The 23,168-nt window shown below is 38.8% G+C and overlaps 1 protein-coding gene across 1 annotated transcript in view; it reads left to right on the forward strand.

Moving 5' to 3' along the window:
- Positions 1-2,176: 2,176 nt before the first annotated feature.
- ENPP3 (ectonucleotide pyrophosphatase/phosphodiesterase 3) overlaps positions 2,177-23,168 on the forward strand; it is a 45,646-nt gene continuing 24,654 nt past the window's right edge. Inside the window, exons 1-11 of the mRNA XM_075498756.1 lie at positions 2,177-2,457; positions 5,942-6,020; positions 9,201-9,323; positions 10,343-10,468; positions 11,918-11,978; positions 14,351-14,448; positions 17,081-17,160; positions 17,736-17,855; positions 19,453-19,562; positions 20,923-20,988; positions 21,867-21,943. Coding sequence (XP_075354871.1) covers positions 2,341-2,457; positions 5,942-6,020; positions 9,201-9,323; positions 10,343-10,468; positions 11,918-11,978; positions 14,351-14,448; positions 17,081-17,160; positions 17,736-17,855; positions 19,453-19,562; positions 20,923-20,988; positions 21,867-21,943 — 1,057 coding nt within the window. The 5' untranslated portion in view covers positions 2,177-2,340. The remainder of the gene's footprint in view (positions 2,458-5,941; positions 6,021-9,200; positions 9,324-10,342; positions 10,469-11,917; positions 11,979-14,350; positions 14,449-17,080; positions 17,161-17,735; positions 17,856-19,452; positions 19,563-20,922; positions 20,989-21,866; positions 21,944-23,168) is intronic.

Below are 23,168 nucleotides of genomic sequence, written 5' to 3' on the forward strand. Positions count from 1 at the left end.
CTGTCTACCGGGGTTAACCCACAACAGTGCTTTTTGGCACCCAGTGCGGGGCCAGAGGGATTCGAGATAACGACAGATTTGACTGGAATGTGCTAGACCAGATTTATAGCTGTAAGAGCTGTTTACCTTTTAATTGGCAGGCTCCTTGCTTGCCAGGGGATTTCCTTGCTTTGCTGTATATTAGCGTCTAGTGATTGCTAGTGGCTGCTATTTGCTGTACTGCTTATCATCTTAATTTCCTGTGCCTGGGAACATTTCGGTAACAGCACTGGCCACGTGCCTGGGCTGGCATATGGCCAGAGTATTGCTGCTGTTCCTATACTGTGTAGTAGGCATGCTGTGACTACAGTCTGAACTCCAGTTGAAGGGACTGTGACCTGTGAGTAACTCCATGCTGGAGCAGATATACCCCAAAGCATCTGTGGCTGTGGATGGGTCCACAGTGGAGCACGTACACCCCTGAATCATACACCCACAGTACACCCCTGAATCATAGAATCACAGAATCATTTAGGTTGGAAAAGACCTTTAAGATCGTCAAGTCCCACCATAAACCTAATAATGCCTAGTCCACCGCTAAAGCGTGTCCCTAAGCACCTCATCTACACATCTTTTAAATACCTCCAGGGATGGTGACTCAACCACTTCCCTGGGCAGCCTGTTCCAATGCTTGACAACCCTTTTGGTGCAGAAATTTTTCCTTATACCCAAAACTGAACACAGTATTTGAGGTGTGGCCTCACCAGTGCCGAGTACAGGGGCACGATCACTTCCCTACTCCTGCTGGCCACGCTATTCCTGATACAAGCCAGGATCTGTTGGCCTTCTTGGCCACCAGGGCACACTGCCGGCTCATATTCAGGCAGCTATCGACCAACACCCCCAGGTTTTTTTCTGCCAGGCAGCATTCCAGCCAAGGGAAGTGACTGCCGCCCGTGGATAAGTCCATACCGGAGCATGGGCAAGGGGAGGAGTTCCTTGTAATATTAAGCCTTACAGCCTGGTTCAAAGGGACCAGGCGTGGAGATTGTAATGGATATACATTTAGATTGTTGTAAGCCGTTGTTTGAGTTGCGTGTTTTAGGAAGTACTATAGCAGAAACCACCTGAACAGAGGACAAGCCTCACAAGAAGCCCTGCAAGTATAACCCAACCTGAATAGGTTTTGGCAGCCAATAAGTCCACACAACACACTGCCTCTCCTGTCCTGAGCAACCACCATAACACATGGAACCCAGGTCATGGAAGAAGAGAACTCAATGGACATTTTATGGACATTTTACAGGGGTGGCCGATAGACTAAGAGAATGATATCTGTCTATATATCAAAGGATGGGCAGGGGGGAAGGAGGGTGATTAATCGGGATGTATTGGATAATGTGGGACCTGAGCATGACACAAATGGTATAGAATAAGGGGTGGCGATTGTACTGGTTTGGGCTAGGATGGAGTTAATTTTCTTCATACCAGCTCATATAGTACTATGTTTTGGATTTGTTTTTACAATTATAAATAATATCAATTTATTTATTATAAATTACAGTTCATGCAGTACTCAACTTCAGAATCAGATCAACATTTGAAAAGTTACACTTGCATAGCCGTAGTAGGCTATGAAGGTACATTTTCATAACAAACAAACCACCCTTCCATTAACCACCAAATTGAAAAACAAATAGATTTCAAATTGTACTTAAACAAAATCTTTTTATTTTTTTATTGAATTTGATTTGGCTGTATGCCTTTTTTTTTTTTTAATGAGTACATCTATAACTACTGAAAAAACATGTAACAAGCTGAAAGAAGTATGTGACAAAGATGGACTGAAACTAAATGAGAGGAATCCTCTGGTGCTAAATAAGGAAAGGGACCTGAAAACATAGGTGTGACACACAGCAGGAGTTAAGTAACTCTCTACTTTCATATTGGTTTTGTTTAATATATTTAACACTTTCTTTGAAGATAACAATACTCTGGATGATAAGCTTTTAACCAAATAGTTGAGTACTTGTGTTATTTTTGCATTTTATTGCTTAGCAATGTTGTTAGTCCTAATCTCCATTAAGAATTTGCCTAATGCTGTCCTTATCTTGAAATGTGGCATACAGGTCCTCTGTACACACATAATGCTTTTCAGCCTTTGACCTTTCTGAGTCATTTTCCTGCTTACTTTGGCTTCCTGCAAGCCTATCACTGATGCAAAAGCTAGGATCTCATAAAAAAACTATGAACAAAGTACATACACACTTGAAGCGGGAGTAGCGTCTTAGTTGCAGCTAACCCAGCTGGGGAGGCTGAGGAACGCAGCATACGTGCAGCCGAGAGGTAGATCTTGGCAAAATGGAGCTTCAAGATGATATCATCAGTCATCGAAGCGGACATTTGGATGAGGTGTCTTTAAAGCCAACAGAGTATGTGAAGAAAAAAAACCTCCTGAAATACAAAGCCATCTGTGCTGTAAGTAGGTGCTGTTCTTCAGGGCTGCTGGTTTAACAATTCTCAAATTTGCAGAATTTTTAGAAGCTTCATTGTATTAATATACTCATTCAGGGTAGCTTGGTAATTGGTGCTTAAAGTTTTACAGCATGAATGCACTAACTTCCCTGGCAGATTTCTAAAGTTATTCTGGTACTTATCAAGCAAACTTGGTTTTTTTGTGGTAGTTGACTGCACTTTTTGTTTTACTGCCATAACCTGACAATTCTTTTGCACAGCAAAGACATTGCTTCAATACTTTATTTTATACATTTGTTTAAAACGGATGTGTTTGTGGCCAAAGCAGCCACAGTTCCTTTTTGCTTACGTTTTTATCTTTGGATTTGTCATTAACAAAACAGAACATGTGGGCAAGACCTTGGTGAAAAACTCTCAGGAAGCAAGGCATGGGAAAAGACTAATGAACCGTTTTGTACAGTATTGTCAGTTCCACATCTCAAATATCGAGTAAACTTTTTCCCTCTCCTCCAGCGCTTTAAGAGTCATGCAGCTGCCTTGTAAATAATAATGTGTAGGGGGGTTGTTATGCTTTTTAAATCTTTTGTTGTAGCCAATACAGAATTTTAAGCTTCTGTTCGTGACCACAAAAGAAACAAACATTAAAAATATATATATGTACGTGTATATGTTTGCACAAGCTCTTGCATCTGTAAATTGGAATTTAGAGAAAATGACAGGTGCTGATTTTGTAAAGACTCAAAACTTAATTTTGAAAACAACCCTATGAAAAAGAGAGTCAAGTTATGATACTCTTCAGCTTTATGTCGTCAGAACAATTCCACATAGTGCAACTTCCTATTTAATGCTGCGTTGTGCAAGGATTGCATAAAATATGAGAGAAATATTGGAAATTAAAAAAAAGAGAAGATAAAATGACACACATTTTTTCCTTAAGTCTTCAGTGAAAATAAATGAATCATGAGAAAGAATGTGGGAAAAATGCCTAACTATGAAGGAAAGTAAATTATACTTTCTAGAGGTACTTGGAAGAGTAAAGTGAGAAATTTAAGTATCATAAAACATATTCATTCTTCCAAATGCACTAGTTTTCAAATGCCTGCCTATATGAAAAAACAAAATCTAAATATTGGAGGTGTAAACTGTTAATATTCTGTACCATTTATCTACGTTTTTGATAAACTATATGCATGAAGCACTTCTTTGGCAACTTTTTCCTGAAAGTTTAGGCAGCGAATTATGTACCCACAGTCACACTGTCTAATAAGTCCTCCAGAGAACAGAGTATATGCATTAGGAACAACTTTTTTATGAATAAGTAGTCATAGTCCTGAATTTAGACATAGAAATTAGCTGTGGAAAGTCTGAGGATTTGAATAATGCTATCAATGTTATTTCACCTTAAGGATGAATGTCCCAAAATCAAGGGTCTTTGTGTAAATGCTATAATAAATGCAGCATCTCATCTGTATACCTGCTATGAGTTTTGGGTTTTTACTTCAGCTCTCTCATTGCTTGCAGCAGTGGGAATGTTCGTTGCTGTAATAGCTGTACTTTCAATTTAGTATCATCTATTTATTTCAGTTACAAATGTGAGTTTTAATGAAAATGGAGAGTAAAACCATAGTGAACTTTAAGGTGAAGAGTGCATGCCCTGGTGATTGGGCTGACCTGTACTCAGGGAAACGAGACCTGTTAGGTTATGCTGGCAGTGTTATCCTCCCTACCCAGGAAGAGTGGCCCCTGTTTAGCCCAAATGCACCCCCTGATTCTCAGTCCTTGCTGACTGGATGTAGGATTAAACTGCTGCCTTCACGCCTGGGCTCTCTCTTTAAGAGACTTCAGCATTTCTGCCACTTTGGGCAATCTTGCCAAACACGCTTATCCCATCTGTCTCTCTTAGGCAGTTCTCTCACCAATTCTATTTCCATTCCTACTTTCGGGGTATTTCTCCTGTACAAAAACCAGGGAGTGAGCAGCAGGAAGGAAGTAAAGGTGGGAGAGAGAAAGTGTGAAGGAAGTAACTTTGGCGTTGCTGGTGTTTGGTGTTGCTTGGGAAAAAGTCAGTGACATGAGGCTGGAGAGGGTAGGCAGCAAGGGAGAAACAGGAAATTCTTGAGCACGGTCACAGGGAGCATAGCAGCAGGAGGAGGAAGAGTGGGGTCTGGAAGGAGCCCCTCTGACTGTATCTGTCCAGAGGAAGAGGTATGTGCCGTGCCAGACCCACAGTTAGGTTTCCTGGTTGTCCCTGTTAGAGGGCTTAGTTGGAGTGTGCCACACTCCTGACTTCCTGGCTTGCACGCCCAGATCTTCCTGGTCTATGGGAAGGAATAATGTGCGCTTAGGCTATCCCAGCATGGAGCTGCGCCATGGCCAACGTGTACACCCACGCCTGAGAACTGCGCAGCCCTCCCTGCTGCCAGAGTTCTGCCCAGCACCTGCAAGGCAGGATGGGCAGTAACAAGGAGCGTAGGGTGTTTTTGTGAGCAGGGATGGGTGAAAAGTAACGGCGTACGTGCACTTGGTTATACATATACACCCACATATACACTTTTTCTGAGCTCCTTATAATTGCTGTAATCTCAGTTAAGAGGCTCCATTATAGTAATACTGAGCATGAGAGCAAGCATCTCTTATTTCTACTCTATTTCGAATCTTAGTATTTGCTAGTGCCTGGTGGTTCCTGGAAATGGCAGGAGACAAAAGCAGGCTCTGAGGCAAAAATGGGAAGAACACTGGGCTGGTTTATGGTGATTTTCCGTGATATGCATTTTCTTTCCCATCGTTGCCTTAGTGAAGAGGAAAGTGCACACACTATGAAATACTCTGAGAGGGTTGTCACTTTTCACTGTGCCTTTCAGCCAGCATACATTGCCATTCATCTTGAGTGTCTGTTAAGCTGATAGAAGCTTCCTTAGCTCTTCCTCAATCTCCCAAACGTATGCTGCTTTCCGATATGGGGTTTCCTTGGGCTGTTTGCCTCTTTCCAATTTCCTCTAACCTCACTAATGGGGTGACTTATTAAGAGAAACTGGCATGTGGATGAAAATTTGATATTTGCAGCCTCAGTCCAGCTGAGTCTCTTAAGAAATCCCTGTGAGCATTTCAGGAAAATACAGAAGTTAAATAAAGCAATTTCCTTCTCTTTTCACAGATTAATAAATTGTGAAACAGGTAAATATATTGATTACTTTCTACTGGCTTTTGCCCAGCAAAGACTTCCCTGATTACAACATGGGACTGGTCACAGGTTAAAAGTGCAGTATTAAGGCATTGGCTTGTAAGCAGTTCACAAGATTATCATTCTTGTGCCTCTCCTATCTTCAGGCTCAGAATGTCTCCAATTTTTTGATAAGCAAGTTCAGAGAAATGATTAGTTCATAAGAAATCATACTTTCATAGAAATAATAATCACACAGTTAATTTCTAATAAACATAACAGTTTATCACAATTGTGAACTTTAATTTTCCTGTGTCTGTGTGACAGGTTCTGCTGTGTGCTTTGGTGTTTGTATCCCTGGGACTAGGTTTAGGACTAGGACTGAACCATGGAGACCAGGAGCAAGGTATGTTTATGATACTTTCAGCATAATTACCACTGAAACTAGATCTGGTAAAGGCCTTCAGCAGAGGCTCTTTTATAGTGTAATGTAAATGCTCTGTGAAGACTTACCACCTGTGAAAATAAAGTTCTTGCATTTTTCAAGTTGGATCATATGAAAACTGTACACTCACAATCTATGCTTGAAAAACACATCCTAAACCACTGAGCACCTTGCTTCTCTTTCCAGAAATGTTAAACCTAGTTCACAACAGGTTTGGAAATTTTATTATAATGCTACTTTTAGGAAATGTGAGATAGGAGTTATCTTATTACATATAATACCTTGCAATTATTTAAGCAACATGTTTTGTAGAAGAGATATCATTGGACCATCTTCAGGACTCATGTTTTGGGTACATTGGCTATAGTTCAGGTGGCTAATGTTAAAACTGATTACAAATTTTCTCTGAAAACATCAATTTCTGTAAAGCTATGGTAAAATGGGGATAATGCTTTGATTTGGTGGAATGTTATTTTTTAGTTAGAAAATCAAAGTAGCATTTCGATGTCAGGAGGTCAAACTGGATGAGAACAAACACACCACATAGTGAACTAAATAAAACACTTCCTTTAGAATCAAAACAATAGTAATCTCATAATGGAGGATTTCAAAGAAGCACAGTCTCGTTCTCATTTCTAATCAACACATATTGAAGTTGTTTACCTACTTATTCATCAAGTCTTCGCTCCTTCTGAGATCTTTCAATACTATGGGCCTAGCAAATAGGATGAGATGGAACTGTAATTGCTTTTTGATGATGCATATGTTGTAGTACAACTTTCTGTGTAAAATATGTAGATACCCACAGCTTTAGTCTTCACTGACATTTACCTGAGGAACTTGGTCATAGTTGCAGTCAGTGAAAGATGGCATGTTAGCATTTTGGTGTCTCTGACTGCAGATGTTACAGAGCAACCCTAAATAGGGACTGACTAACTTTATTTGCTACTTTCCTAACCAGAGCTACCTGGGAAGGATGAATTAGCAACACACAGTATTACACTGCGGAGTGGGAGGGGAAGCCTCAGCCCTGAGCAGCACGCCCTTTGTGCAGTTGCATTTGCTATGAGGGCAGTGGGAAAGAGTGCTGCTGTTCAGGAGCAAAGGGAGTTGTGGTCAAGATGGGTCCTGAGGGCTTGTGGTCTCGGGAGAAGGGGCCTGGAACGGAGTCAGGAGAACCTGTCATTCTGTATGGTTAAAAATTACCACAGAGTTTGCATTTGGTGATAGTACAATTGATTCTGTTTGTGTACTCAAGGTAAATTTGTTTATAGCTCCTGTAATTGTAGGGATGATTCCAAATAAAAGTTAATGAAATACTAAATCCCTGACCTCGCATAGTTACGTAAATATTGTAAAGAAATTAGAAGCATGGGTTGCAAATTGTGAGGGGTATGAAGAGTTCCATTACAGACAGAGGAAAAGGTTTATATTTTTTCTGACTTAGACTCACTGTGCTATATTATATATCATTTTAAATCAGGTAGACCATCTGAACAACTTTGGGTTGTTCAAAAGCCAATGGATAGAGGAAAAATTAAATGAAATACTCTAAACTTCAACCAAAAAAGCACAGAAAAACTGTTTGCATATGTTTATGTACATTTGTGAGAAATCATAGCTCTTTCTTGACTGAACAGACTCCAGTCATAAAACACCCTCAATTACTTCTTTCTGTCTCTCCTTTTGACAGATCCGTTTATGCTCATTACATATATTGTTTATTATTCTAATTATTTGCAAAGCTTTCTTGCATTAAACAATAGTTGTTGATGTAAGCACTTAAAACTCAAGGTACAACATGAGAACTTTCTACATGTGAAACAAGCTGGCTAGCTTGAAAAAAATCATTTTAGCTCTACATGGTTTCTACACAGTGGCTATTAAAGCCCAAATTTTGTAGGTAGTGCACCCTGCAAAAGCATGAACCTTTTGGCAACTGTAATAGAATTGCACCAGCAAATCTGAGCAGTTATACCTATCCCTGTCTAATGGTGTGAGTGGACAAGAAAGCTGGAAATATAGGTGCTCAGAGTGGTTCACACAGTATTTCTGCAGTACAGAGAATGCGGACACAAGGCTTGTCCTGGCTAATGTGGAGTTGCGGGTGATGTTTGGAGATTTGGGGTTGTCCTCGGGTGTCCTTGGGAGAACCAGAGCTCTCCCTTCTCCCTGCACAAAGGTGTCAGAGCTGTGGTGAGGAACTGCATGTCTCCATTTCCAACACGAGGCCCTTCATTTGGACCCTTTTCTTTCTTTTGATCAAAACAACCAAACCTGCAGAATTTTAAGGGACATTGTAACGATGAAGTGGGAGAGGTATGGTCAGAGTCCCGAGTGCACTAATAACCCTTACCGGCCCTGCCCAGCCCCCCAGGGCTGCCCCCACCCTGCCCATGGCCCAGGACCCCATTTCAGCCTTCCAGTGATGCTGCAGCAGGGCTGGTTACCAGTTCCCCACAGCCCTGCTCTGTGTGACCATGGGTCCCACTGAGGCAAGCCCACCCACAAGCCAACAGCCTGGCCTTGGCCTATCGCTGTCCCCAGGGAGGTGCCCAGTGCCTGGGGTGGGGCTGCCCTGGTGCTCCCCCAGCTGCCCCGCTCCTGGCTGGGGCGATGGGACAGGCCCTGGCTGCCAGGCCCTGCCCGGCTGCCCCCCGGGGAGCCCCCATGGCTCTGGGTGCCCGGCCCTGAGGGAGCCCCTGTCCCACACAGCTCCCTGGCAGGTACATTAAGGAACATTCAAAGTGGGAGTCGCTCTTCTCTTGCATCCTGGACCCAGAAATGAGCAGGGGAGACACCAGTTTCCCCCTCCTCATGCTGGGAGGGTGGGACACCCAGGAAATGCCTCCTGTGCCACTGGTCCTGGGGAGACCTGCTGCAGAAACAGCCCTGCCACAGGCTCTGGGCGAGCACGGCCCAAAGAGCCACCAGGACCTTCAACGTCCAGAGGTCTTCCTACAGCTTTTGTTTCGCCTTGCTGACCTTTGTGCTAGTGACCGCATTGGAAAATGACTCAGGAAATGGATTTGAGAAATTATTCAGCACATTTCCCCCACAGCCTGCATCTGTGACCCATTTAGCTGACCTATCTGGGACAGGGTTATCTGGGGACTCACACTCGCTGCCTTCTCCTTACAGTCAGCTGCAGACACAAGTGCAATGAGCCACACAGGAAAGAGGTGCGTGGCTGCCAGTGCGACAGCGGCTGCAAGGAGCGTCGGGACTGCTGCTGGGACTACGAGGACACCTGCGTGGAGCCAAGTATGTTCCCTCACAGGCAATGCTCACTGGTTTCCATTTTATTTTGGGTTTGTTTTTTCACATGATAGTAATAGGAAAAGGACAAATTGTCCTGTTTACGCAGATATATGGAAGTTATGTCACATTCCCTCAGGGAGGGAGGGACGTGGCAGTGTCGAGTTGCTGCTGCACGCTCAGATGGCTAGAGGGCCATAATTTGGTGACCTGGCAGGACACAAAATCTTCCTCAGTCTTTCTCCAGTCAGATCCCTGTATTTTTGTCCCCTGTGGATAACCAAAGCATTTGCAGTGCATATTTCCTGGCCCAGATGAAGCTGTGGATGAGTGTGAGTGGAAATCGTAGGTTATCTTTGACCGGGGCCCTGAAATGATGCCGCTGTGCTGGCACCTTTTGCACTTTCGAAAATGACTGGGTGTTTCCTGGTCAGGTGCACTCTCCAGCCTCATGCAGCGCTCGGTGGGGGCCTGGGGCCGGAGGAATGCACTCGTCTTCCAGGGGACCGGCCTGGCTCTGCGTTGAGGCCGGACTCCTCCGGTTACTCCCTCTGCTCTCCCGGCAGCTGCTCGGATGTTTCTTCATCCTTACCGCTTTTTCTGCCTGCTTCAGCCCTTACATCTCTTTTTTTGCTATCTGCTGGGAAGCATGTGCAAGAGCAGGAAAAAGATCCATTTCCTTCTCTTTCTATTCTGTAGGAGAAACACAAGTTTGATTATTTTTTTTAGATCTTCCTGGAAGGGTGGAAGGCATTGAAGAGGGTGACTTTGGGGACACCTTTGTAAAATAAATTATTCTATGACTCTGTGTTACCATTCAATGGCCACAGAAATAGGCTTTATGTGTTAAACAAAATCTTGAGTTTTCCTATCAGATAAAACTTCTAAAGCAGCTCAAGCAGGACATGTAAATTATAGTTTAACAAAAATTTTTTTTTTTCTTTGCCTGTTTGGGGGATTTCCACACAAAGGAGTTTACATAAGGTTCTGTGAATGAATCATTATCTTTTTCTTCCAATTTTCAGCCCGATCTTGGAGGTGCACTAATTTCCGTTGTGGTGAGACACGGATACCTGGAAGTTACTGTTCTTGTTCTGATGACTGCTTGCAGAAAAAAGACTGCTGTGTAAACTACAACAGCGTTTGCAAAGGTAAATCAAAAGTCAAAAAGATTTATATATAAATTGTTCTGTGAAATAAATAGATGGACAAACATGGCAAATATAAAGGGACATGCATTTGTTTCTCAAGATTAGAGTCTTACAGTGACATTTTGGAAAATGAAGATGTTTTGAGGTGAAGCTGTTGGTATTTTTGACTGGGAAAAAGACGGTTTCTGGAGAACAATGTGAATGTGTGTCATTCATAAGAAAGACAGAATGTTTTGAATATTGCAGCAGTATACCAAATGTGGGGGTTTTGGGTTGTTTCTTTTCTTTTTTTTCCCCCAAAATAGACGGAGATGTGTTTTCTGCTTCAAGCTTCATGCAATCTGAAGTACATATTGTAGTAATCAACCATCCCTAATTTAAAATTTCCCATCCTTTTTATTAAAAATTAATTTTCAGATTGGGTTTCTTATGTTTTACTTATTTCTGAATATCTCTGTTCATGGCTGATTGTTTCATAGAGACTCTGGCTAAACACATAAAGAATAGCACTGGTAAAACTGGATTACAGGAATGATACCTGAGGAGTATACCAGTGGCATAAAACATGGTATCTGTTATCATAATTCCTTTATATTGTGAGGTGGCAGAGATTTAAGGCAACTCCTGCAAAATTCTATTTGTCACCTAAATGCAAATTAAAGCTAAAAGCAGTCAGGAGTTTGACTAGGTGCTAAACTGATTGAGCTGATGTAGCTAAGGTCACTGTACATCCCTGCCTTTGGCTGCTTACTGGGAGAGAAGCTTCCTGTGATGAGCCGAGAACTTCAACAGCCACTGCTTCTTCTCTTTTCTTTATATATTTTCCTTTCTTGGATGCTTTCCTTCTTTCTTCTCTTATTGACCTCGCTTATTTCTTCCAAAGAGATGGGCAAACATTATCATAAATGAGTATAGCTGTGAAGCAGGTGGAGAATATTCAAAGGACAACAGAAAGAATTGCTTGAAATTTGGAAACAATGGTCAATGAGGAAAGATTGAAGGTGTTTGGGCTCTTTACAGAAAAAAAAAAAAAAGGCTAAAGGGAGCCCTGGCAATCATCTCTAAATGTGTAAGCAGTATCTGCAAAAAAAGAAGGCAGTAATCCGGTGTGGACAGGATACAGTTTACATGTTTTCCATTTAAAGCCAGATAAAAGTTAGGCTAAGCTTTCATAATGATTTCTTCTCCATTTTGTTTGTTTGTTTGTCTGTGTAGTATATGTGCTTTGTTTTTAACTTACAATTGTAAGCATTAGCCCTTTTAGGGTTTGAGGGCCTAATAGGTTGCACTAAATTATTTCTAAAGGTATCTTTAGGCCTCTGTTTCTATAATTCTGTATTGAAGCAGAAAAAGTACCAGGAAGAGCTCTAAAAAGATCAACCAGGAAACTCCTTTGTTGTTTGTGTGGAGTTTTTTAATGCTGACTCAGTATTTTCTTTGGCCTTTTAGGTGAAATACCTTGGGTAGAAGAACCATGTGTATCACTTGAAACTCCTCAGTGTCCAGCTGGGTAGGATAAAATAATTTTGTCTTCTTAGCAAATAAAATCGTTGTGATGGTCAGAAATACTCCAGTGGGCTGAAGCAGGTCTTCATGAGGTTTTCATATTTACTGAGAATAAAGTTCCTGCCCTGAGGAATATTCTATAGAAGTGGTTTGTGGCTAGCAATGTTTTTTTTTCTAAAACTTTTGTCATTTTGTTGCACATTCATTTATCATTTACAGTTTAGAGCAGACTACAGGAGTTCAAATGCAGATTGAAAGTCAGTTTGCAAAGACCTGGAAAAATTTTTAGAGTTATCTCAAGGTTCATGTATCACAACTTGTTCATAGTCCATTTTATGTTACCATATTGTATCTGTGATAATTCGTATAAATCACCTTATGCAAGCTGTAATGACTGTTAGAATCTGTGATTGCAATTCTTTATCTAAGTAACAGGGGTTTTTTTACTTGAATTATCTGTGGGAAGAAAGGTGTGTTAAAAAAGAAGCTATGAAAGTAGCCGTATATCTACAAATGCTGAAACATCGTAATTCAGATGTCCACCTGTAGATATTTTGCTATTTGTGCAGTATTGCAGAATCATAGGTAGAGGCTAGGCAGAAAAACAGTTTAAAAGTTGTTCTCAAAGAAAAATAGATTATTTTCTGGTTCAGGTATGGTATTTGTGATGTTATCCATTATTCCATCTATTTTACTGTCAATTTAGTTTAATTACAACAATAATACCTTTAGTATTGTGGCCTCTTCATGGGTTCCTGCATGTGCCTCCCAACATAGGTATAAAAATATACTTTTTAGGTTAATAAATAACTTGCTGAGTTAACACAGTTTCATAGGCTAAAGCTTGGAAACTAGTGGAGGAGAGCTTCTTTAAGTGTTATAAACAGCATTGCTATATAAAGCTCCATTTGATTTCAGATTCAAATTAGGAAGCTGTTTTACACAAACTGGTTTTATACAAACTGTTGATACCAGTGTACTTCTGTGTTTTGGAAAGATCACTGCGAATGAAAAACAAGCTGGGATAGTGATTACTGCCTGATGTGAATATATAACCTTTTTTTGATAGTTATCACTCAAAGTATTACTGCAAAAAATGGTTTGGAGTCAGTTATCAGTAAGTGCATTGCATCAATCATTTTCTCCCCCAATATTTTCCAGGCTTATGTACTGTACCATTCCTATAAATTACAAATAGTTGGGGTTTTTTTAGATACTATGTGTAGTGAAGCCTGCTTCAAAATACATTTTTAATTTAATTGTATGTTTACAATTTTTATGCTTGTTTATATGTTTCTAAGGAGACTGTAAAATATATAATGTTGGTTAACAAAAAGACTGAATCTGCAGAACTAGATGACTTGATCCTACTGATTGGGTCACTTGGTGTTATGAAAAAAGGTGCTATAGCACCAGAACTTTATAACTGCTAATGCGTCTTTCTTTAGGAGTCCTTTTAGGCGGGTTAAGAGAAAGCATGTTTAATAACTTTGAAGTTTATTTTCACAGCTAGCACCTCTTAGTTAGAATTTTTATAACAAGAATTTGAACACTGTTCTAGAGATCAGCTGCAGTTTGTGCCTATTGTATCGTATCTACTGTACAAACTTGGATCTGAGGCTTTTATCCTTGTTTCTTTACATAAAGTCTTACCCTAAGCGCATTCTCAGATGCTGCATTCCTTTTATAGCTTTGAGTTCAGTTTGTCAGGGGCCTTGAGGCAAAAAAGTGTTCTGCAGCTCCGTAACAGCTGGGAAACTTGAAAGATATAATCCACAAAGAACATGGACTGCTTAGTGATGTCTTCAGAAAGGAAATGTGGTAAAGTAAGGGGTTAGCACAAACCTGGCATTGCAAAGAGTTTACATTTCCCAGCACTGAGGCCAATAGACCCTAACTGCTTGCTGGGTGATTGCTGTACTTTTACAGGCCTTGTGCAGCTGCCCTGAAAGATTTTTTAAGATGCATTAAGAGACAAGAGGCAGAATTCAACTCATTACTATGTACAGAGGTACTTTGGCTGTTCTATACTCTGGGCTTGTATTTGGATGCTAGTCTGCAGCATTTGTATTTATTTGTGTTTGTAATTAATTATTTGTAATTAAAAGATTAACAAAACCCAAATTCTTTTCCTAGGTTCTATATATACTGAGTAGCTTGTATCTTATTCCTCCAGTGGTTTTTTTCAGGAGGATTGTGTATTTGCTCTCAAAATTGAACTATTTGTTTATCTCGCACTATGATCTTAATTCTGGGAAGTACATGGAAATTCTGGATCCTGCTTTTAAATGTAGAATTTATATTGTTGTTAAAGATCTTAACAAGTCACCAACTCTCCAAACTCCTTTACGATGACAAACTCATATTTTCCTGTAGGTTTGATCTGCCACCGCTTATCCTTTTTTCAATGGATGGGTTTAGAGCAGAATACTTGCAAACTTGGAGTTCTTTGCTGCCAAATATTGAAAAACTCAGTAAGTTACCAAGAGTGCTTTGACTATTTATTTTCTTTAAAAGCCTACATGCAACCTTTCCAGTCCCTTTTGCTGCTGTCATGCATATGTGTTGCTCAGCAATAAGAAAATCACAAATCAGGTCTCCCTCATCAGTTGTATGTTTTCATTATTATATGTTCTACATTAATTCTGGTATTTGACTGCACAGCAAACACAACTTTTTTTTAACAAGGCCTCTAATACTGGTCAGCAGCTTTTTATTAAATAAATAGTTTGAAATAATATACATTCAAATACAGTTTAAGACTGAAAAAATGTTCCAGAGAAGGATTTCCTGCATTCTCTGTACTCCATTGAAAAATTCTAGCTGATAAGGAGATCATTATTAAAATATAATATGAAGAGAAAATGCATTGGGTTATTGGGAAATTTTCCTCAAAGATGCACTTTTTCAAGTCAGATATTTTGAGCTATTCAAGGGAAGCTGCATATTTAAAAGTATATCAGTGAATATTACTATATTAGCCTTAAATGCAATGTAATTTATATATTGGTATAATTTAATATATTGATATGACTGCAGTAAGGTTCAAGTAACTGTTTCCTTGTATTTCTGAATATTGGGAGAAAGAGTAAGTTGAAGATCTTTAGCTTGTGCTGTAAAGGGCTCTAAAAAGTGAGACCCATTAGTGCACACTTCATTATAATTTCCTGAATATTTTTGAGCTCAGCTCTCAAGATACTTTGTACCTGGACAAAATGTCTGCAAATTTATTCATTTATTCTCAGCATTAATAGTCTAAATTGACAGTGTTCGTATCTGTTCTGAATATATCATATTCTGTTTCTATTGTGCTCATTTGAAAACTTCACTTGGATGTTACATAGTACTACATTTTACTGAATAGTTAACAATCTTATTTGTGGATAATGAGGGTATCCAGAAGTCTGAACTTGTGCAAACCTGACTTCTTGTGCAAATGTTTTATTCGTTTATGTTTTTTTGACACTGGAAGGAACTTGAATCAGTGAGGAAATCATGCACGCGGAAGTCAGTGTTCAATTCCAGTCTTTTGAAACAGGTGAAAAGGAAATGCCAAATTGACAAAAGGCATGCAAACCATGCTACATGTATGTTTCCAGGAAATCCTTTCAAACAAGAACAGATCTAATTCACCATCATTCCTATTTGTGGTCAATTTTAACAATTGCTTATGCACATTCATGCTTATACTTGTCAGAAATCTACAGTGGAAAGGAAAGGGAAATTCCTTTCTTTGTAAAAGAAAAAACATAACGCTGATTTGTAGCATAAAATACTTCCTCTGTATTAGCTCCATTAACCTAGGATTTTCAGTAGAGCTAATCAAGCTAGTTGTTACAGAGTATGTACACATGGAATGTAGCTCCTTTACCGTTCAAGAGAAATCTGTAAAAAATTATGCTGAGTTTCTCATGTATTTGTCAATTGTTCAGCCCTTCTTTAAACACTCTTTGAGCCTTTTTTTCTGTACTGTACCAGAACAGTTTTGTAGAATAATTTCAGGCTTTCATTGTTTAGTTGAGGTTGTTTTAGTTAAAATCAGTTTCTGTTCTTTGACTGAAATGCTGTACATCAAAGAATAAAGTGTGTTTGAGTGTGAATCAAAAAATCACTGTTTCTCCATGAGTAAGATTAAAAAATGGCATTAAGGCATCTTCCAGTCTTCACACCTTTGTTTTGTGTGTAAATAAATTGGATGCTACAGTGGATTTAGATTTTACAGCTGTTCAGGCATGGTAAGTGCCTTAGATTGCTGAAAAGTGATGCAATGTTTGGAGATAAAGGGGTGGGATTCACTCCAGAGCAGGACATCTACATTTAGATATGTTCTTGGAGGTGTCTGCATGTGAGATGTCTACATGCTCATTGTAGTCAGTGCGTTTATGGTTAGTACAGTCTGTACAGCGCAGTGCAAGAGTCTAGAGAGCAAGTCAGCTCAACTGACAGACAGAAGGTGCCACAGGAGAAATTGTTGCCTTAACCTGTGTTTCTAGTGTACATCAGAGTGTTGTGGCATATTCTAGGTGGCCTTCAGCAGCTGTGTCAGGAGGACATAAGTCTCTCAGTGATCTTGCATCAAAACTGCCAACTTTCATGCAGATGTCTTGGATATCTGAGGGTATCTCAAATGGCACTGGACTCCAGTGCTTAAGCGACTGAGTCCTTCCCATGCATCTGGTCATCAGACAGCTCTGCAGAATATCTTGCCTAGCCTGATGCAAGGCTTCAGTCTCATTGCGTAAACATATATGTCTAGTGCCATTTTGGATCTCAGAAGTATCTGAGAGACTCATTTGGGTTGGCAGACAGGATGTAGGAGCAGCATCTGAAGGCCAGGCAGGATCATTAAAGATGTCTCAAATGGCCCTAGGCATCTAGGCTTTAGGCAGCTGAATTGAGTGTACAGGGTCCATTAACTGCAATGAGACAGTAGGCCTAGCTCACAAGTAGACACCAGAATGTATCCATCTTAATTTAGAGTCACATTTCCCCTCTAATACCACAGCAACTGGCTGTGGTGATTTTTTTTGTTTGTTTTTAAGACTGTTAGTTTTCAATTAAAAAAAATTATAAGCAAATTTATATTGATTCCATGATCTGTTGCAGAAACGTGTGGCACACATTCAAAATACATGAGAGCTGTTTACCCCACAAAAACCTTTCCAAACCACTATACTATTGTCACAGTAAGTGAGAATTTGCTATTTTTCTTTTTCATTATCTATCTGGACAACATAGAAGGGATTTTGTGGTGCCAATCTTTTTGTGGGGCATGGGAACTCAAGCTATAGGACTAAAAGAGAGAGAGATGCTGAGACAGTACATGCAGACATGATCTATGTGGCGATATATGTATGCTATCTGATTCTGGCCTGTGAACCGGTTATTCCTAATCTTTGTCAATCTAATTCGATACGGGTGCGTATGGGTGAGGACACAGCCATTTGATGAGAGCGTGTGTTAGGATGGGTTTGGCAGCTGATATACAGCCGCATGACATATATGGTAGTTAATCTATAGCCCATCAGGTTTTAACTGGGCTGGGGAGAAAATATGGGAACTCAAGGGAACTTGACAGGCGTACTGAATTCATTGGCAGGAATCTGATGATCTGTGTGAGTTAGGAAAGTGCGTTCTGTTTCTGTGATGAAACGGCCCTAAAAATAATTGCAATGCTGCAACAGTGTGCATTGCAACATAGTTTAGGATCCATTTGATTTCAAGACTCAGCTTTTCTTTTTTGTTTATTTTCATTTTGCAGGGATTGTATCCAGAATCTCATGGTATTATTGATAACAGCATGTATGATGTAGACTTGAACAAGCATTTCTCTCTTTCGGGGACGGAAAAATTCAAACCTGCATGGTGGATGGGGCAGCCAGTAGGTTTATTTCTCACCATGGTATTCCTTTATGTCTGGAGTGGCTCATGTGCTATATTATAAAACAAAACAAAAAGAGAATAAAATGCAAAGCTGTGATATATTTGCAGTACACGCTAAATATCCTGTAGGCTTCATATTATAGGCTGCATACAAAACAGTTTGCTTTTTATGAAAGTAAAAGAACTCTGAAAATGTTAATTCTGAGACTTAAAAATTTCACTTAATGTAGCAGTTAGTAAAAAAGACTTAAATATTTTGGCTAATATTGGAATGGATCTCTTGCCACAGGAAGCCACAGTGAATTTTTGATATGGTTTTATTGTGCAGTATTTTTTTGTTTGTCTTTTGACAACTAGCTACAAAATGAAATCTGAAAATCGACTTCCAAATTATATCCATTTACAAATATACTTACAAAGTCCAGGCATATAAAAGCAAGGAAGAGAATAGCAAAGAGCTTAATTTCCAGCAAAATGAACGCTTGTATATAACATACGGCACATTTCATAAAAAAAACCCACCCTGATTGTACCTATGGTTATGATTAATATTATTCATTTACTAGAAATATCAAGTTGTAATAATGGTACAAAAATATAAAAAATACATATGTAGTATATAGTATATTTACTTAATATACATTTATATATTTATTTATGTGTGTGTGTGTATGTATATGTCTGTGTAGTTATGTTTATAGTACTCAAGTACCCAGGTTTTGGTGTATTGTTTCATGAAGGATTCCATCAGGTTTGTAACAGAACCACAGCTGCACTCTAAGATGAATAGAAATATGCCTTCGTATAATAAAGTTACATAACTAGAATCCATATCTTAGAATAGAATAGAATAGAATAGAATAGGATAGAATAGAATAGAATAGAATAGAATAGGATAGGATAGGATAGGATAGGATAGGATAGGATAGAATAGAATAGAATAGAATAGAATAGAATAGAATAGAATAGAATAGAATAGAATAGAGTAGAATAGAATAGAATAGGAATCGACTATTTCAGTTGGAAGGGACCTAGAACGATCATCTAGTCCAACTGCCTGACCAATTCAGGGCTGACCAAAAGTTAAAACATGTCAACAGCATTGTCCAAATGCCTCTTAAACACTGACAGGTTTGGGATATCGACCACCTCTCTAGGAAGCCTGTTCCAGTGTTTGACCACCCTCTCAGTAAAGAAATGTTTCCTAATGTCAAGTCTGAACATCCCTGATGCAGCTTTGAACCATTCTTCCGTCTTCGTGATCCATTCCACTGGCATTTGCCACAGGAAAAAAGATCACTACCTGTTGCCAGTTATGGAAATACCTATATGATTTTTTTCTATGCTGAGAATACCCAAGAAATGGAAACATCCTGGCTTCTGTGCTACTAATTTTTCTTCAGAATGTGTATGTAGAAAACAAACTTCAAATCAGATATGGTCATTAGGCAACTGCGTGATATGAGAAAGAAGAAAGAGAAATGCATGCTTGCAGCCCATATTTCTGATCCAATTATGTATTTTTACTTTGGTGATCTGAGGTCCTCCAGTGGTGTAAATGCCATAAAATCATTTGTTTGTATCTTTACCCATAGGTCTGGCTGACAGCAATGTACCAAAATTTGAAAGCAGGCACCTTCTTTTGGCCAGGCTCTGATGTTCCTATTAATGGAACATACCCCACCTTGTACAAGGTATTCAACAGGTAAGTTTTTATAGGGCTTGTGGTAAATTCCTCTAAATTACTTAAAAAATCCAAATTGCCATATGAAAATTGAAGGAAATGAATTATAAGATTTTTTAACAACAGTCTGATAGATAAGCGCCATGTCACATCATCCTGCTTTTGCCATGGAACTACCAATAGTAGTTGAAATTTTCAAAACCATTTAGGGGATTCACAATGAGAAAGTCAAAGGGTACTGTATATTCTGCTCTCCTAGACAGTTTTGAAAGTTTCAGCCAACTGCAAACCACTGATCTCCCACTAGGAAAGCATCCTATAACTGATTAGTAGCCAATGCTAAGCTATACCAATGATTACCATATTTCCACACATAAAATCTACACATACTATATAGCCCTTTAAAAATACTTCTATTTGAGAATAAGCTTTCAGATAACCTATACCGTAAGACAGTGATCACAAACTTGGAAGCCATGGCAAGAGGCTATAGGAGGCAGAAACTAATTGAAGAGAGGATGCTGGATAGGGAAGCTACTGAAGGAAGATGGGCCCTAGATCAATTCCCTCTGGTCTTGCTTGTGTGTGTGATAATGTGCACGCTGCTGCTGAATCATAGTTCTGTACATTTTGTGTAGTTAATTCACAGTTTACACATGTGAAAATATAGCAATTACCTTCATAGTATCCTTTTTCTTATGGAAGGCATTGATATTAGTAAATTATTTCTAAATTTTCATGATGATTTCAGTAAACCTCCCATGATCTTCACATTTACAAATATAATCTAAAGCAAGTATATAACTGTAAGTCTCTGTAGATAGCACAGGTTTTGCAGTGATGTGTAGGATTGGTACTCAGAAAACACCTGAGTACTGTAGGTAACTAATGTAAAGCTTGTGCATGACTTTGGGGGAAAGCAAAGCTATTAATGGGTAAATTCCTTCATAGGAAACAAAGCGTGACCTCACAAAGAATTTGCTGGGGACATTACTTGCTTTTAAAATATGAAAGTCCAAGGTTTATACATGCTGGAAAGAATAAAAAAATATTCTGACTTGTACTTCAGATTTATGTCCCGAACTTGAAATCTCTTTTTTGCATGTATTTAATTATAAATAAATGAGTACTCCCACCAACATTACATGTTTGTGTTTGCAAAATGAGGATCTGTCTAATTTACCATGGAAAGTGAGTTACATTCAATCAAAAATGAGAATAATAAAACTAGTTGCTGGTACCTTGTTAAGATCATCATTCTTGAAATCCAAATCTGTGACTTTACTATATGACGAGAGGGTGGACACTTTCTCTGTGTCTTGGAATTAGAAGGGCTTATCAGAAAAGCCTTGTTAACATCATATCTTTTTTTTTTTTTCAGTTCGGTTACATATGAACAGAGAATTTCAGGAATATTGAAATGGCTTGATTATACCAAAGCTGAAAGGTAACACTTAGTAATATCTAGCTGGTTTGTGAGACTATAGCTTAGAAAGGTTTTAATGCTTAGCAATTGAAATTTCTATTGGTGTTTGTGAAACGTGGAACCTTCCTCACCATCTCAAATGATAATTTGCTGAACTTAAGCCTGTTCTATAAGTATAGCTAATCATTTTCAGGATAAGATTGTAGATACAAAAGATGAAAAAGTGAACATATATCAAATGCATTGTACTGTTGTATAACTTTTCTTTTATTGTTGTGTCTTTTTTCTTGGTGCATGGCCTAGAGGAAACATGGAACATTCAGTTTCTAGTCTTAGTCTATGGATGAAAGATTTTATATGAAACATATTGCACAAGAAATGTTAAATATCTGAAAGTAATTGCAGGCAGTAATTCAGGATGAAAGGTAGATGTCAGTACTGATTGTGGTGCTCAACTTTGTGACACGTAAACAAGTGAAATCTTTTATATGATAATTTGTTAACAAATTCCTAATATATTTGCAGTTAGGAGATGCTCTCTAGAGCCTCACTGCTTAATCAGGAAGAGATCTTTTAGGTGGTAGTTCCACTTACATCTCAAAAAGGAACAGCTTGCTCTGTTCTCTGAGATCTTGAAGGTTTTCAGAGTGATTTCTGGATACTAATTAAAGACACTGGATACTGTTTCCGAAATTGTAACTTCAAATAGTCCATATTGATTAATTACAAAACTCAGAGGAAGTTGAATGATTAAATTTGCTGTACGGATTTTATTAAGGTTTAAAGAAGTTAGTTATAATTCCATTTTAAGTTTCTTTTTTTTTTAAATGAAAGTGTTCTTTTGAAATGCTGTCTCCAAATTCTCGTAATATTCCATTCTTATTTATTTCTAACTCGAGGCCTGATTTCTACACTTTATATATTGAAGAACCAGATTCTTCTGGACATTCATTTGGACCAGTTAGTGGCGGTGTAAGTAGTTTTTGTGTTTTTCTTAGACTAAATCACACTAAAAATGGTGCTGTACTATGAACTTAACTAACTTATAAACTTGGAAAGGATAGTAGATCAAAAATTACCCTGACTTTTATGAGTTTTCATTAAGAACTCTTGCTTGCGGTTGAACCCATTGTTGTAATTCCAGCACTGTGTGTGAATCAAAAGAGCTGTAAAACAAACAGACTGGCAGAAAATCATTTCAGGTCATACTGTTGGAAATAATATTAATGGTTGTATTTAGACTGAACTTTAATTTTATTGCCAAGTGATATTTGGAAGCATGTGGCCTGGCAAATCCTCAGAACTGTCTTTTATTTATTCCTAACACTGTACTTCAATTTTTGTTAACTTGTAACCCAAAAATATTACATTTTTACTTGTATGCAGGCAAAAAGTTCAGTTTTTAAGGAGCTTAGGAGTTGTCATATCAGCTCCTTCCTGGAATGATCTTGTTTATATATTTGAAAATGGTCTTCAGCAAAAGGCTTTGTTGTAGTGGACAAGGACAGAAAAAATGATCTTTGTAGGATAGTTTTAGGCTCCATAATTGGAAAGGGCACTCCATTTCTCTTTGTACATAAAGAGCTTAAAACCCCATTACTGTATGTGTAGTTGTATATGTGTATGTTGTCCATGCATGCAAGACATTCAAGAGAGTGCAGCAGAGTTAGGGGAACAAGAAGAGTGCAAGTGCCCAGACGTGGAGTCCTCAGACTCAGTCAGGTATCATCCTTACTGTAGGACTTACAGGAGGACTGTAAGCCAGCTGCGCCAACTAGGGAGGAGCCATCCTCTGTGAGTGGCTGCAGGGTGGGTTGTGCTGGATTTCTGCCACATTACTTCAGTGGTGGTCGGTGGTTTTCTGTAGGAAGTTTAAAGGAACTGTATATATGAGAGAAGGGCACCATGCCTTCTTGGATTCTACACTGGTCTTATAGATAATATGTGTGTGTAAATATTTTTGAAATGCTGCTTATTGTTAATACAATGACATGTTCATACTACAACAAAAATAGTATTTAATGTTATAAATCTGATAATTTATGTAACTTTGGGAGTGAGGAACAAATTTGATCTGAATGTGTTAATTTTTTTCTTTCAATAAACAATTTTCAATTTTAAGCTCAATTTTTCTAAGGTTAAATTAAAATTAATTGCAAGTCTTTTTTTAAGTTGCATATTCTGCGGTAGAGTAGTGGAAT

The sequence above is a fragment of the Mycteria americana genome, chromosome 3 (assembly GCF_035582795.1).
Source record: "Mycteria americana isolate JAX WOST 10 ecotype Jacksonville Zoo and Gardens chromosome 3, USCA_MyAme_1.0, whole genome shotgun sequence".
NCBI lineage: Eukaryota > Metazoa > Chordata > Aves > Ciconiiformes > Ciconiidae > Mycteria > Mycteria americana.